General features: G+C 37.7%; 1 protein-coding gene across 2 annotated transcripts in view; it reads right to left on the bottom strand.

The window, feature by feature from the left end:
• Positions 1 to 17832, bottom strand: part of ATP6V1H (ATPase H+ transporting V1 subunit H) — a 51908-nt gene that overhangs the window by 7975 nt on the left and 26101 nt on the right. For both annotated transcript variants that reach the window (XM_050892260.1, XM_050892261.1), the window contains 4 exons: positions 14957 to 15135; positions 14026 to 14151; positions 11147 to 11248; positions 6388 to 6501 (listed from right to left, as the gene is read on the bottom strand). In XM_050892260.1, the coding sequence (XP_050748217.1) occupies positions 6388 to 6501; positions 11147 to 11248; positions 14026 to 14151; positions 14957 to 15135 (521 nt within the window). The remainder of the gene's footprint in view (positions 1 to 6387; positions 6502 to 11146; positions 11249 to 14025; positions 14152 to 14956; positions 15136 to 17832) is intronic.

Below are 17832 nucleotides of genomic sequence, written 5' to 3'. Positions count from 1 at the left end.
AAATCATCTTATTTTCAGTGGAACCATGGTGAAAATCACCACGTATCTCCTTGACCTATACATGTCGCCTTGGATCTCAAGAGAGGAGATATTGCAAAAATCTCTGCAATCCTCAATCTTTAGTGTAACAGACTCCACTTAATGCAAACAGGCAGAACAAAAAGCTAACTGTTAAGATGAGCAGCACCTAGGAGGTTTTTTCACCTTAGTTATTCACAGTAAAGAGACGTTCAACATTCTGATGTGCACACAAACTAAACAGCTTGAATGGTTGAGCAGAGGGATTATAAACATTACATGAAAGTTACCTGTTTTCAAATGAAGCCTGTCTTCAGCTGAATGCAATAATATTAATAGACAATCCACAGATTATGTCCTGATTACTGAAAACATTATTCATAGCATGGTTCATAGCCCTCCTTATGATGTGAAAAACAAAATTAATGTGTGTCTTCAGACTGAGACAGTGCAAGAACCTCCTTTTCACTCAGCAGTTTCCCTTCAGAGAGGTTTTGTCCATTTTTTGGAAGAGTAATTCTAGACTTCCAGTTCACAACTTTACACACAAGCTATAAAGAAACAGCAGTTTCAATGAGCTCCTATTACAAGGCTATTAATCAAACATTTTATTAGATTTTAAAAGAAAAAACCTATGAAATTCAAGTCAATACATGCCTTTATTAGGGAGACAAGGTATAAGTAATTTTTCACTTATAAGATGCGCTGTGAGCTAACACAGAGCCATTCTGCGAATTAAAAAGAACCAACTTGACTAAACCATGCAACTTGGTTTGAAAGTGGTTTTATATTTAATCAGAAGATTTAGTTGCCAAAATGAACAGCAAGCAAAGTGCTTTCAACACTTGAGAGCTTTAAGTTTGCACAGAATATTTCAGAATGACTGACATAGATCATGTTTAACTGAATTTTTCTATCAGGAAATCAAATCTTTAACACTAATCAGAAGTGAAACTATCAAAAAGTTACTTCTTTGGTGACATGTTTTTCAGCATAGCACATGAAAATGAACAATTTCTTTTAAAAAAGAAAATGCAAACTGAGCAGGATATTCGATATTTGCAAAATATTTGCTCCATGCTAGCAGAAGCTCTAGAAATACTAAAATGTGTTTTACAAAGAGCGCAGATCTTACGACAGAAACATGATCGCAGTGTGAAATCCCAGAGAGCATATGCACAATACAAACTACAGTCCCTACCTGTATGGAATGAAGCTTTACAAGAATACATATTTATGTTCAAATAAAAAGGCGGAGCACTCATACTAGATATCAAGTGTGCCTATAACTAATTGGATTTTTGCCTAACTTGTCTCATTCTAGCTAGGAACTGTCCTCAAAAAATATATTAATTTTTATAAAGGACACTACCTTCTCAAACTTTTTAGTTAGTTAACTTCTGTTAACTACTAAGAAGGAATTGTATTGATGATGAAGGCTAAAAAACAGGATAAATACAGTGGATTGCATTATCATGTAGGCATTGTTTCCTAGATTTAAGCCTACTCTATTAAGCATTACACGTCTGAGTGTTGGGATGGGGAAAAAACCCAGGGGGGAGGGGGGCAAACTTCATGGGTGCCAGTTAACTATCATTACACCTTGCACTTCTCACTACACAAGTGAGCACGGTACAGAAGCTATCTTAGGAGCTACATGGGCTTTGGGGAACAAAGTTTATACCCAAGAAGAATAGTGACAAATGCTGAATATTCAATGCTAACTCTACAGAACAGCAGCTTCTAAATATAGCCTACTGAAAATCCTAGGCAGTTTCAGTTTTAATGTCTTTCTGCATAACTGGTCATTTTAAAAGATGGAAAGCAAGTAATTTTGTCTGAGATGTGCACTCTGAAAATCATACATGAATCTGTTGCATATTCAAAGCTTATCTGAATATGTTGCTTCATTCAGCATGCCATTTATTAATTGTACTTGCAATACCATACTTGATCATGCATCAATGATGCATCCTAACCCCCATTGTTTAGCATGCGCCAACATACTCACACTCTCCGCGTCAGTATCAATTCACTGAATAGCAGTTTATTCTAAAAGTCTGCCTGTTTAAAGGAAGTTTAGAGCTCTGAGCCTGCACAGGTGAAAGGACCCTGGGGACATGAGGCATCATACCTGAGCACAGAGGTAAGAGTTGCAATCCCTCCCTAACAGCAGCTCACTACTACAGCATAAGCAGAAAGGTGGGGCAACGCAGTCTAGTAGTTTAGTCAATGGGAGCAACTGCCGAAAGATGCTATGAGTTCTGCCATTACCATGACTCAGCCAGAGGAAAAATAAACAAGTTTGCAATCAGATCCACTATGGTTTCAGTAGCACTTGCATGAATACTGAAGAACATTTGAGCTATAGAGGTTAAGCCACTGCATTTTACTTTACATTTGTATGAACAAAGAGCACACATGATCCATCTCTGCACATGTCAACTAGACTGGATATTGTAACAATTCTCTTATTTCTGACCTCTGGTCCCCAACTCCCAACAGCACTGCTGCTGACAGAGCAAGAAAAAAGTAATATGCTGCACTTATTACATGAGTCATGAGCAAACTTTGCTGGGTCTAACCCGGCTAGAAGAAAAGCAAATAGCGGAAACTAATGCACTATGTTCTACATGACCAGTACAGTCATCAATAAATTACACATTAAATGCAGAACATCTAGAACTCACCTAGCTCTTCAGCTAGCTCTTATTTTAGTGAAGTAATAGAAGGTTGGAATCAACCCCTTTAGAACGAAGCCAGGAGACTATAGGTCCACAAATCTTAAAGACAGAATATTATTCCCACTGCTCAACTTCAGGCACTGAAGCTGCTCTACACTGCCCGGAAAAACAACCTGCTTCTCTCCGTTGTTCATAGAAGGAACTTGGGCTTCTAACTGTAGGTGCTTTGAGTCACAACATCCCATTCCTGAAGTTCAGTAAAATGTTGTGCCATGAAGCACATGAAAGGCATGTGCTTCATCTGTAGAGATTAACATATTGGGTTTCTTTACAGTGATATATGTAGAGTGCTGTCAGTTTAGAGCTTAATGATTTGATTCTTTTAAAGTTTGCATCATTAAAAACATTGGTCCAACCAGCACTAGGTTCCCAAAACCAGTTCCTAATACTAAAATGGTCAAGTTGGGTATTGCCTCTGAACACCAGCAAAGACAAGGAATAAGGAGATGATGTTTCTCATACATAGTTAAAGCACAAATTGAACAGGACATACAAAAAAATCTGCACCATCATTGCCATGCCGAACTCCCCCATCTGCCAATAATAGGTTTTTACCGTCAGCATGGGGTGCCACGACTAACACGGTTAGTTCAAGTGAGATTAAAACACAGGATTAATTACCATTTAAAGACATTAAGTGATGCTAAAAAGGTACCTTTGCTCCCTGCTTCATCAAGTGCATGATCATTTAACATGCAAATGTAACTGGAATATTTCACCTGAACTTACCTCATCTGAAAAGCTGACAGCAGTTACTGCTTTTGCCAACCTAGCTTAACCATTTAACAGAATGCCTGACAGTCTGATTTCCCCCCATTTAGCCCTGACTTAAAAACCCCTAAGGGAAAGCCAGTTGAGTAGCTTGTAATGAACTAGTCAAATTACTTAGGAGTTAACTGTCTCCAAGTTGAGTTATTAGCAGTCTACTGATATAGCTGCATTTTAAGCAGAATGCCACTTCAGCTGCCCCGTGACACTCCATCGGTTCAGGTACCAGAAGTTTTCCTTACTCTGCTGCTCCAGGCACAGCACTTGCACCAAGCCTCAGCCTGGCAGAGCAAGCCTTTATTTTCTAATCCTTCTCTCAGCCTCCAGATCTAGGAAGAGCCTGACTACCTCTGTCATGCATGCATCACAGATAGCAATGCAGAGTTGTTCCATGCCAATTAAATTCAAGGAAAAAACCCAATTGCTTTGAGTGAAGTAACTGGAATTCCAAAAACACATGGACACAAGGGGAAAAATTGTTACTGTTTCCCCAGCTGTGAAGTCCAAGGTAAGCAAAACCTTGAAGTTGCTGAGTAATCCATCTTATGACAAAGCAAAGCTAAATAAGCAGGCACTTGAACTGTACTGTGCAGCAGTCAGGAGATCCTGCTCTCTCTTCTCCCCACACAAGCTATGAAACGGAAGAGCTCCTGTCACACATCAAAAGCCGGATCTATACAAAGACAGATCTGGCCTCCCACATACAAATGACGTGTCATTTCCTTAGCTCAAGCCATCTGATGTCCATTCCATGGGGAACGCTACTTTAGCAAATACAAGCCAAGGACAATGTGTCCCAGAGGCTTGTTCCAATAAGAACTAAACAAGAACATATTCCCTACAGAGATGACAATATGAATCTGAAAATGGCACTAACTTAAACAGATCCTTTTTATTGACACCTCTGAAGATCTGAAACTAGATGTAATTGCAATCTCTCTCTCAGTCTCAAGTCTAAAGGTTCACAAACTGTGAAAAAGCAGGCACAGAAACGTTCATGCCATTAAAAAAACCAAGACAAATCTAGAAGACCAGATGTGATGTTTTTAGAAGTAGTATGCTTAAGTTGAAAATGAGAAAAAGCCGGGTTAGGCATCCAGGAAAACTTTTACTACCAGTGAGGTTTGTGCTGGAGAAAGACCAGAGTTTTGTATTTTTATTACCACATTTTCAACACATCAGAACACACATGAAATAAGACCTGTCCCCCCTGCAGAAGGTAAATTCAGTAAGTAAGCCTTCCACACTGTAATCTCTATTTAGCTATAAGCCTGTTTATAATACTCAGAATGCTTCAAATATATCGGAACAGCATAGTGAGAAAAGAAGCATATCACCAAACTGAGAAGCAGGGTGGAGTGTAATATACAATAATGACCCAAAATTAGGTTGCATATGACTACACATTTACTCTCCATCTCCACACAACCAGAAATTCAATGTTATTTACCGAAGTCCTCCTTACAGGTGGAGAATATTAACTCCAGATTTGTCATAGTAGGTTATTTAAATGTGTACATGTTTCTCTGCTAAAGAAGGTTCCCACAGTATGAGAGGGAAGAAGCAGGATAAAATGAATATAACACGCACAAGAGTTAAAATCCATGTTCTTCAGAAAAGGGGGAAAACTAGCTTTGTTTTACAGAAGATACACTGTGGGGAAAGGGGAGAGGAGCTTTTTGTCAGCCTTGCTAGCCTGTCTTCTACGGCAAGGTGACCTAAAGAACCTGTCAGAACGTGCTTGATAAACCTTGTTCCCCCACCACTTTCACACTGTTAGCATCATCACTACTCAGCCTTTTAAAAAGATCACATTGTGTCAGAAGCAAGAAAACTGACAGAATTTATAAGTACTTCCAAGCACTAAGCTTTTTAGAAATAAAAGGTTGTTTAAGTTCAAAATCACATTAGTTGTTTGTATCTCAACATCTATGTTCCAATGTACTTAGATGTACTGTTGCATTTTATCTTTCTCTAAGGCAATGCCAAATTGGAAATATGAGCTTTGGTGAAATCATAATTAATAATCAGATTAAGAATTCCTAATTAGTATTTTTAACTCTCCATGCTTTATGCTTAGCATACCTAATCAGTTTGGCAAGTTATACAAAGTTGTTAGATGAACACCGAAGTTTTTCAGAACTTCAGACCTTCAACGCTTCACTATAAAGGTCCTGTGCTCTGTTGGAAAGACAGCATCACCCATCAGCAAGTTCTGTGGCAGAACACACCAGAACTTCAGGGGTTTTGGAGCTTTATTAGAGAACTAGTCAACAAACAATGAAAGAAAAACCTCACTTCAAATACTATTCTCAGCAACTGATGAAAGAGGTACCAGCGAGTGATCTTCAACTTCATCTAACCAACCAGCCCATAAGCTTCTGCTACTCCAGGAGCTCAAGAAAAGTTGTACTTGCACCCCTTAAAATGGCAACAGAAAAACAACAGTGTAGAGTGGGGGAAAGGACTAGAGCAAAGAACAACCATGCAAAAGAATGGTCAGGCATGCACTTTGCAAAGCAACTGCCAATTAACCACTTGAACAAGTGCACGCCTAAATTACAGCTCGTCTTGAATATTAAGCAGTTCAAATAAGTTAAAATATATTGTTCGAGTGAATTACTCATGTGACATTCAATCATGTAGGGTGAAGCTACTCAATTCAACTGCAACCAAAATATACAGAAAAACTAGCTAAGATCTTATACATCAGCATTGTATTGCTCTATCATTTAACAACTGCAGTCTTACCACACAAAAATGTTATTCCCCCCTTAAAGAAATCTACTGTCTTGAATCCTCACTCCATGCCCAATATTTCTTACTGTTAGTAGTATGTTAAATAATCTTCACATACCAGTTGTGAACCATCAGCTTCTGCACAGCCAGCAGTGCATTGTAACGAACTTGTTGGTCTTCATGATGCATGTGGTTCATTACCAGCTGTTTACCACCAAGTTGTTCAATCACTCTGAAAGAGAGGAGAGGAGTAGTTTTTTTTGACATTACTTCAGCTTCTGGGTAGCTAGCCTATCCAACCACTTCATGTTCAAGGCATTAAGAGGTTAAGTTAATAAAATAAATATTATGTGACTTAAAAAGTATTTATTTCCTAACATATACATCTTATTTGACATGTTACAAATGCAGATCTCTCATACTACCTACTGACCTTTTTGATTTTTTTTTTTTTTAGAATTCACAACATCAGAAAGTGTTTGTACTGGACTCCTGTTTGCTACCCACTACCTACTTCCATAAATTTTGAAATAACAATCAAGGAAGGAGCCCTTTTCAGAGAAGGTTATTTACTTTACCCAGCTTGCTAAAGAACTCAATATTGGCTTGAGAGGGTTGGCATCGTACAGCACTATCGATTATTATTTAGAAGGAGGTAGTGCCCTCCCCTCCATAAATTGATGATAACCAGGTCATTTCATTTTTTGCAAGAATAAGCCCCAATCCAGTCCAGCACTGCCTAATCCAGAAAAAATGCTTGTGATCACACCAACACCTATTCAATCACCCACCTGGCACTCCTCATAGTTCTTTTTGCCATTCCAACTGTACTAGAGCCACAGCTATTCTTGCACAAGATGCAGAACTGGCTGCTAAGTTACCATTTCCAGAAAAATTATATGCTTGAGCTGCATCTTTCACTACAAACTTCACCACAGTAGTCAGCCATAGCTTTTTAATAGCTATACCAAATCCCACACGAAATACTGACGAAACCTTGTATCACATGTCACGAATATATCATTTCTTTAAAAAAAAAAAAAAAAAGGAAGGCAACACACTTAAAACCTGAAAAAGTATCACCATTCAGATGACACTCTACATGCAGCATTTTTGGTCTGTCATAACAAAGAAAGTTTGGAGAGAATTTGCAAGGAATATATAAACTGATTACTCACTGACTTGCATATGTTTCTTTACATCGGTTCTCTCACGGGTCACTGAGTAGTTAAACATAACATCCTGTGAAGAGGCTATCGTTTGCATTACTCTTAACCTGATGCTATCCTGCCATTCTAAGCTTGCATTAGCCATTTGCTTTTATTACTGTTCTTTTCATGGCCAAATTAATGCATTACTGCTGCACAACACAACATGTTTTCGTAAACTGCAGAACACGTATAAAGACATAGCGTGGAGATGAAAAAGAGAATTTCCCATTTCATTTTATTACTCAGTCAAAACCATCCTGGAGACCACAGGGAATATTATTTCCCAACAATATTAAAACATTTAAGGATGTTTCATACAACAGGAATGCATTCAGAAAAGTGCAATGGTTTTAAGCTGGAAAATCCTTGCCAAGAATTCAAGAAGTTATTAGTAATGTAACAGATTCAAAAAACCTTTATGCCTGCCTTACGCTGCCTCACATTTTTAATCATGAGTTAAATATAAAACCAGTGCACACAAAGACAAGACTATGAAACACAAACAAGAATTTTCTCATTACAGGACTGACTTAAACACTGAATTTTCAGGAATTGAAAGGAGGTAAAAAAGGCACTAAACTCAAAAGCTTCCGTATGCTAAGAACACACAAGAATCAAAACGGAAAGTTAAAATCCTATAATCACCAATGGTAATAGAGTATTTCAGATGACAGTACGTGACTGAAATTATGGTTGAGAACATGAAGAGTCAAAGAACTGCGGTAGCTTTCTTGCATAACACTGCCTACTGGTATAAATCACTTCCCAGCCATGTATTTTAGACCAAAAGATAAGCAACTGTGAGGAAGGTTCACAGTGAATCCTGTTCCTTCAAGTTGCAAACCTGCTCAAAACACTACTTCTAGTTCTGTTTTCCCTCTCCGTAACTTCTCCTTACTTTACAGCAGTAACAGAGCCCAGCGGGCCAGTTATGGTACGTGCACATCTTCTGCAGGGACTGTTCCCCATAATAATAGTGCACTAAGCCAAAACAATGGCAATTCAAACAAGTTTCTGGATGCTGAAGAGCCAGATTTTAACATGACCCTTTTAAAGGGAGAAAGAGGAAACAGAAGATGAAGACAAATGAGAACAGTTCAGATGGTTATAGCAGAAAATATTAATATAAAATCCACACTACATATCTAAAAGCAGACCAAGGTGAAAAAGGGAATGCATTTAAGCCGTTTCTGAATCATGAGCTAAAGAAGCGAACGGCTCTAGGTGTCAATCTCTTGTACATGCAAAACATAAAACCCATGTTCATGGCATTCAAGTGATTGAAAGTGCTGATCTTACATAGCAGTAACCCTTGGGCCACATGGAAGTTGTACTGGAGGCTGATGTTTAGCCTGCGTTTATTTTCAGTGACAGGAAATACCAATGCCGTACTTTATTTCTGCTGTTACATTGTCAGAAAATGCATGTTGATGAGCCTCGTTAGAAGCCCACAGTGCTATTGCCTTGAGAATTTGGTCCACAATGTGCCATTTTAAAGGCAAGTTAAAATTATTTAAGCTGACAACATGAGAGAACAGCCAAGCAACAACGTACTATTTAGTTTAACAAACATTTTCTTTTGTCAGACAAAGGGAAAGGTTAGCCAGAACTGTAACCCTAGGTCTCCGCTGTGTGCGGCAGGTAAACTCAAGAAGTTTTAGGTTCTAATTCGCCTCTGCAACCTTCAAAGGCTGAAGGACAATCCAGTTAAGAGTTGAGGATAAACACTTAAAGGAAACAAAAGTATTTAAGACATTTGAATTCTCTTATTCTTCTAAACCAATGAATAGTATCCATTCTTAAAGTGAGTCATGCAACGAGAACGTGAAATGCCAACCAGGCGTGGGAGCAGTAAACGACTATACATCAAAAAATATCATGGTAAGAAATGGACTATTACGTGGGAACTGACACACAGTCCTTAGGTATTTTAAGCTTTTAGTCCTAAAATTGCTGAAGTCATACTTAGTAAGAATACACTGGATTACAAAGGAAATTCTTTAAAAGAGATTGAGGCATTTTAGTTTGTCCATCGGAACAGAAAGCTAAATAAGCCAAGTCCATAAGCAAAAAGCAGCTAAAGTATTAGAATTTGATATAAGAATGTGGGCTAGAACAGTATCTAGGACACTTCTTATTTGCTGATGACCACGCCTTTTGAAGGCTGACGCACTTCTGAATAGGTTTAACAGTCTGGGAGATGAGCAGAGCTGTGATCCCACCGGCAGCACGTTTTCCCAACAGAGAAAGAGAGAGATACAGGTCCTGTTTATCCATTCATCCGACTTCACAGCTTTGGTCCAGCAACTGCATGGCCATACTAGCCCAAGCATTACGCCACATTTGGGTAGATGTGTGCAAGCTGTTTAAAGATTATGGCAAATGCCTAATAAAATGGTTTCAGACAAAGAGCAGCTCAAAGGAGCAGCAACCAGTACTAGTCCTTCAGCTTTGCCACTTGCAGGCAGCAGTATGAGTTTCCACCTTATCGGAGGATATCTTGTCTCCCTCCAAATACTAGTTGTCATAAATCTGTTTTGGAAGACACAGGAGCTAATCAGCAGATACACAGCACTGCTCAGTACAAGTCGTACACACTGAACACCTCTGATCTTTCTTAGTGGACCTAGAAAACAGTTGATTTGTTCCAATAATCTAAAAATATCTTCAGTTCAAGTTGCTTACAAGACTACAAGGGCTGTGAGTCTTTCTAGAGTGAACAAATCTTTCTAGCATATATATGGCATGAAGTTTCAGTCTGTTGTTCGTGATTCTACTACTGTCAAGACAGCAGCCTGCACAAGAAGTGTTCATAAAATTCCCAACAAGCCTAGAAGATCATTCTCATCTTCCCCATTAAACCCTATGCAGAAACCAGAAACAGACCACTTCTTTGCTACAAAAATTAAGTCACATGTCCCTTTGGGTGACTGATGAGCATGATTCCTGCAAAAACCAAAGGTCCCTTTCTGCTTCAGTGGTCTCTACCTTGGAGATGCAATTATTCAGCAAACATCTTTGCTCACAGGTTTTTAAAATAAAACAAAGTAAGAAAATATAGCAAAGTGTGTCTGTATATTTTTACAGGAATTCAGGTTTACAATAAACATTAACACTTTCACCGAAATGCGTATTTGTGTAGCTAAAAGAAAACATGCTAAAACAGAAGAGTGATAACTGAATCTGCGCTAACATCACTGAAATTACAATAGCAATTGTTTGTGAGAAAAATCTTGTCTCAGTAGTCGCAAGTCACCAAATAGACTTAATCATTGTTGAGATAGCTCATCCCTACCGTAAGTCCAATAATCATAGTCCAATAGTCACAAGAGAGGGTAAAAATGATATGCTGATTAAATTCTTGGTAGCTCTTCTAATATCTTCTGGTGCACGTCTTCTGCTTTAGTCTAAACAACTTATTCAAGACTTCTTTAGACATAGGTTCCCTTCACTGTTAAGAGACACTAAAATATATTAAGCCCAAGATCTAGTTTGTATCTTCTCATCTGATCTAGTCTGTGTTTTCTCACCTTCCTAGTGAATTAAACTTAAGCATAACCTGCAATCCCTATGTAGCATATTTTAATATAAGTAAGCAAAAAAGCCACAGGCAAGTATATACTCTAGCTAGTCTCTGGAGTAACAACATACTGGCATTTTTCTTACCGTTTCCCACGGGGATAGTGTCGTACATATTCTCCCACATCATGAGCAGCTACAGCCAGCACTTGTGGGTCATCAGAAACCTCCAGAAGTTTTGTCAGGATTCTAGGAAAGGATTTGAAACAATCAAGTCCCAGGTTTTGGTTTGGGTTTTTTTTTGTTTTGCTTTGGGTTTTCTTTGTTGTTGTTTTTTTAAATCACTGATAACTTAAAATAACAAAGCCTGTAACCATAAAAATGCTTTACAAGTCATCCAAACAGCAAAGCTAGAATAGAACTTTTTCCAAACATGCAGTTGCACTAAACAATAGAGATCCTGCCCTAATTAACAAAATTATTAAAAGCATTCACTAGAATGGGTTTAGTGAGCCACATCTACATATACCTATAACCGAGGTTTACAAAATACTCCTTTTTTTATACATTGGCTTCATGACCAACAGTTTTGAGTTCAAGACAACTGTACTAACCAAATGTATAAATATTCATAGACTGGGACAGAGGTGGGACACAAACACAAAGCCTACACAAGGCCAACAGATGCTGCTGCTTCTGTCATACAGCAGATCCCAGTCATGCTTGCATGGTGTTCCCAGCTCTCAGGATCCTGCACTATGGATTCAGAAAGCAGTAAGGCCACATTGCTTGTGACACAGAAAGGGGGTACGACAAGCCTGCTATCTATCAGCCTTTCCCCAACTCTATTCCTCCCCTCACCTTACAACAGTAGCCTTGTTCAATGCAGGAGAGGACAAAAAGGGCAGAATTTTATGCAGAACACTGTTATACAGAGTCATTTAAAAATTAAAAGGCATCCTAGCAGTTGAGAACAAAAGCAGCACACTGAGTTCTTTGGTCAGTGCAACTGCGAACTTCTCTCGGCTCAAGACCATCAACTTTATCTCAAAAACATCACTTGTTCAGTCAACTGTTGTGGTCTAAAAAGCAGTTCTGTCCTAACTCCAAGACTGAGATGACGAAAGCTACACCTTGTAATTGATTCCAATTTCATATATTAGTTATTTTGTTACCACGAAGAGAAATACAGAGCTGTAAGAATTAGAAAACAGTTTCTCAACTCTTAATATTGTCTGTATTTTTGAATTAAGTAGTTTAATCAGTTTTAGTGGAAAACAGCTACCAGTAACACTGTTCTCTAGCCAGTAATGAGGAGGGGGAAAAAAAATGACACAGATATGAAGGTTAGGCACTAATAATAATTTTAAAAGGTTAAACATACAGATCACTGGAAAATTAGATTCATCTGTGCTTAGCAAGATGACAAATGTGTTCTAATCACATAAAGTTAGTAACAAGTTGAAATAGTTAGGCAGGTTAAAAATTCAATTGGAATTAAAAAAAGAACATTCTGGTAAAATTAAATTACCACAGCCACTGCCTCCCTAGAGGCCAGGAAGTGACAGATGAAGCGCTTCTCATTTTAAAAGAACTCCTAATTTGGACAAGAAGTAGGAGCAGAAACTCGAACCATACCACTAATCAGAAGATGCTGAAGATCCATACAATATTGTTGAACAAAATACAAGTCCAGCATCACTTAAGAAGTCAATAATGGTGGAAGAAAGGAAAAAAGGTAAGTTTAACAGTAAGCTTAAGTATATTAGAAAACAAATAAGCTGGCAGATAAGGGAAAATAAAATGATGTGGCTTGAAGCAAAGAAAGGATTGTCTGTCAAATGCCTTACAATGCAAAAGAGAAGTTCTGAGGTGCAAGAATCTCCCCACCACATTGTGGGAGGGGTGGTTGGTTTTTTGGGGGGGGAGTTTTGTTTGGTTTTGGGGTGGTTTTTTGTTTGTTTGGGGTTTTGGTTTTGTTTTTTTTTTTTTAAAGTAACTATTGTAGGTCACTGTCTTTGTGGCAGCACAAGCACAATAAATTTACCTAACAGTCCCAGAACCAGGAGAGATGAGTACAGCAAAACATTTGCAATTGCTACAGGAAATACTAAGCCTCAACATCATGTTGCAGCTGGCACCATCTAAAATTTTTAAGTCTATAATCCTACATATTTAGCAATATACCCTCAGGGAGGAATTTATCAGACTTGTTTGGTGAAGTTTCAGGGCAGACTGAAATGCACATAAAGCTCAGGAACAGCTTGCTCTTGCCATACCTTCTAACATCTCACGTGCTCCACTCGACCTCCTGATTTCTGTTAGGTCTGGCACTTATTAGCAAATACTGAACAGGAAGAACACCACGTATTATCAGTTACTGACAATGCAGTTAAACAACTAAAAGCTCCTATAAGCTATTTAAGACCTACACATCTTTTGAGTACATACTTTCAGAAGACAGCAAATGAGTCCTTGACTCCAAAAGGAAAGATGAGCTTCAGCTTCACTTCATCTAACAATCTACATACACCAAACACAGTCCCAAGACAAAATAGACAGACTGCAACGTAATGCAGCAAGTCAGATTTTCCATGGAACAGTACCACAACTTTCAACCCCCAAGTATTCAAGACAGGAGTTCATTACTCAGATCAACAACACACAACACAAAACTAAGGCCAAGGTATGGTAAAAATATTTTTAATTACATCAATTAGTATAACTGTTTTTCAAGTGAAAGCACAAAAAGAGTCAACGGCACAAATTTGCATGCAAGTTAAGCTAGAGATACTCCCTTTATCATCATCAATACAATCTGACCAGTAAAAGCAAGTAATTCTACTTTTGAACAAAACAAACCATACATGAGTAAGGACCATACATTCTAAAAATAGCAAGATGTTCTGACTTGCTTTCATTCTAGACATTACTTCATGTTGAAATGTAAAACCTGTATTAGATACAGGTTCAGTTAAACACAGAAAACATTAAAGAATTATGTGATTCAAGACTTGAAAACTTACTTGAGTAGTTCATAATTCTTCTCATTTAGTCTTACAGCATTCTCCCGCCAAAACTTCTCAGACTTGTGTACAGGACTCCACTCCAGTCTTCCGGACTTGAGCTCAGAACTGTACTCATCAAAGGAGCTGCAACACAAAAGACCTAAATGAAATATTGGCTAAGCTTTTATGAACAGAATTTGAACCGCGTGCCCAAACCTGTCCCCAGCAAGAAAAAGCTGGAGCACAACTTGCTATGACACATTTGGAAGTCAGCTCTCTGCAAAGCATGAGAACTGTTCCCCTTCTCAGAGTTCAACACTTTAAAAATAAGGAAAGGCATGAAAGGCAAGAGAAAAATTTGTCTTCAAACATACCCCTCCATCCACCCCAAAACACAATTCCTGAAAAAAAAAAAAAAAAAAAAAAAAAAAAAAGAGGAAAAACCCAAGCCACACAACCACAGCATTTGGGAATTTAATTGGCAGTTTTGCCTGTTTTCTAGGTTTTAACTTCCCCAACCAAGGATCCCAGTCCTTGCCTTTCATCCAATTAAACCTTTGACATGAACTACAGTATGCAGTTCAATTTATGCACAAGAGCAAGAATTAGGTAAATACTAGCAAAAACTTGAGTTAATCTGGACAGTAAAATGTATTCTAGTCAGGTAGTCTTCAGCTTAGACTGCAACTCCTATAAGATCCCTCTGAAGTCCTTTCACAATTTATCAGTTACAAAGATCACATATCCAAAAGTGAAGATTAATTTTCTATTCAGTCTGCAAATATTCACTTAGAATAGGAAAGTTTTATATACAACCAGCATCTCTATATGCTCTACCTTATCAACTAGCATTTACGTATCATAATTCTGTATATTATTTAGCCTTAAAAAAGTTTTACCAATGTTTGTAAAATTGCATTTTTTTTAAAGTTCACACTGCAGAGCATACCTAAGGTCCTGCACACTCTCACCAAGCTTGTCCAGTAGAAATTTGATATCTTCACTTATGTCTTCATCATCATATTTCTGCTGATCCAAATTCTCTAGCTGCTTTAAAACTTTACACTGAATCATGGCAAGAGCATATTCTTGGCGAGTTTCTCTCTCAGTAGATTTCTCTAACAAATTCTAGGGAAGTAAAAAATTTATTTCGTTTAAGAACAGACTACATTGAAACAAAGTGGTATTTTTAAGAAATTCTTATTGGCACTTTTTAATTTAGTAAGTGACAGAATTGGCCACTTCCTGAAATAATCTCTCCAAAGAAGTAAGGTATGAGTCTACCACACAGTGGCTGCTTTACACCTACATTTAGTAGCATAAATTGCCTAGGACTGACCTTACTACACAGGAGGAGTATTCATATCTGCCACTACAGCGGATAAAGAGGAACTTAAAAAAAAAAAAGGCTCTGTCTTGCAAGGTAGAAGTAATGCAACCTTACATGCTGAAAAGCAAAACCACCATGGCATTCAAGTTTAGGTCCCTTAGACCTTTTTCCTCCTAGATGGTATGCTACCTTCAATACCAGAAAGTATTAATTCACCTGCTTTGATCATTTTCCACATCAAGTTGGGCTGACTACAAAGACTATTCAAAGAAAGAGGGCAGGCTTATATTCCAAATCCAATAGCCTCTGCCATAAACAACTACTTTTATCTGGGATTATCGTTTTAGCTTTCTGTGCAGCAATAGCATAAAGCAGGAAAGCCTTAAAAAAAAAAACCAAAAGAAACACACACACAACAAACTGAAGTCATCTTTCCAACTCAAGAGTTACCATCTGGATTAGATCAGCTTCTTTTGCATTTGGGAATATTCCAACCAGACATTTTTATTCAAACAGAAGCTTGTTGGTAAGATTGGAATTGCAAGCACAGAATGGAATTGTTAAGTTCCAATGTCATTTATTCATTACATTTCTACTCAATTTAATTAGCTTCAAATTATGTTGTTCAATCAGAGCTAGCCACCTGCACTTTTTGATAAAGCTGAAAACATGAATTCCATATAAAAGACCAACTCCTTAAGAAACAAAACATGTGTTCATATAAATAAGCCATAACATCTACCAGAAATAAACAATGAAACCATACAGAAGAAATTTGATCACACTGCATCACTCTCATTCATGTCACAGAACCATTGCACTTCAGGTTTCTAAGATATCAGACATCATATTAATTAGTAAGGCAGAAGACTGCAAATAAATGTTAAAACTTGCATACTGAAAAAAGCCATATTACTGCTTTTACAATTAGCTTTAATGTGAAAAAAAACCATTTCTGTTTCAGTAAGAGAACTGAGAAGTAAAAGGTAATTTACAGAAAGTAATGCTAAATTACTTAGAGTTAAAAGTGCTAACAAGAGCAAAAGAACAAATAATGAATCTTGAAAGACAAAATTCAGCAAGTTCAAGGAGCAGGTAGATAGTCTCCAAAGAACTCCTAGTTAAAAGAATTACAGGCAGATGTGGAAGCTACTCCAAATATTATTACCTATCTCATACCATAGTGAGATATTCAAGCTTTTTAATAGGGAAACTGAAAGGCTACATTACGAAAGCACAAACAGGAACACATGACTAAACAGAATGGATCAGTAAACTACTCAGTGATAAAAAAAAATCTTAAGGTACAAAATGAGTTACAGGTAGGAAACAGACATAAAAGACAATAAAAGTATGAAAAATGAGGAAAAAACATTTTAATAGGTAAAGAAAGTAATTGATTCAAAGTGGACAGAAGCACCCAATACCTGTTGCTTTATAGAAAAAAAATTACATTACAATTACATATTTCATGCAATTATCTTGCCAAAGAAGTGAAACAGGTCAAATTAGGAGAAATCGAGTAGTAGAGAAGTCATATTGAAGCTGTCAAGACTCATGGCATACCTTCAGTAATGCACAGGCAGTAGGGATGATTTGGGGAATCATCGAGCCTAGTCCTTTATGTAATTCACCTTTTTTTTTTTCCTCTCCATAAACTGATACTGTGGCTTCTCACACAGGAAAAGGGCTATTTTGCCTCTGCTACCTATTTTAATTTTGTTTCAGAACTCACAGCTCTGATGTCTAATTTCTAGTCTACTTTTTCCTGGCTGCCAGTTTATAACCTCATTTTCATGCCAACGCTAGTCTTTAATGTTGGAGAAAGAAAACAGCTAAGTTAATTTCCCCGAAGTCTGTAACAGAATCACCTTATTCTTTCTTAGCCTTTATTTATTCAAAGAACTTGGCTTCATTTTTGTCTCTTGCAAAAACACACTAAATCCAAGAACTAGCAATTATTTCTCCTACTTTTTATGACCTCAGAATTGGAAGAAGTTGGATACAAACTGCTGAGCCCCTCAACTTTTTTCTTTTTTCATTTTCAAGCTGTCTTGCTATGCATCCCTGCTTAATCCTAACATCAAGACCCTAAGGCACACTAGAACATCTACAGATGTCTACACAGTAAGAATAGCCCCTACTAAATACCTCATGCTACTGACCTCCTTTGACAGGATAAATAGCATATTCTTATGATCTACCTTATCCAGAAATTTTTTCAAGTGGCAGATGCTTTTGGCTAGAGAGACCATTTAAGTCACAGAGTAAGCACCTCCACACAGCTCATTATTGCTGATCAGCAAGTCAGTAAGCAACAATTCCCCTCTCCCCATCCTAATTTGCTTGCAACACCTACTACTGGAACACAATCAACACCCAGGAAAACAAATAGTTTCCAAGATCTACATCTCCTACTCAGGATACAAGTCCTGTTTTAAAACAGGATTACAAGTTGTTATAGCATTCCTGTACTACAAGACACTTGACAAGCA

Source organism: Gymnogyps californianus, chromosome 2 (genome assembly GCF_018139145.2).
Source record: "Gymnogyps californianus isolate 813 chromosome 2, ASM1813914v2, whole genome shotgun sequence".
NCBI lineage: Eukaryota > Metazoa > Chordata > Aves > Accipitriformes > Cathartidae > Gymnogyps > Gymnogyps californianus.
The sequence above is the reverse complement of the archived record's forward strand: the minus strand, read 5'-3'. Positions and strand labels throughout refer to the sequence as shown.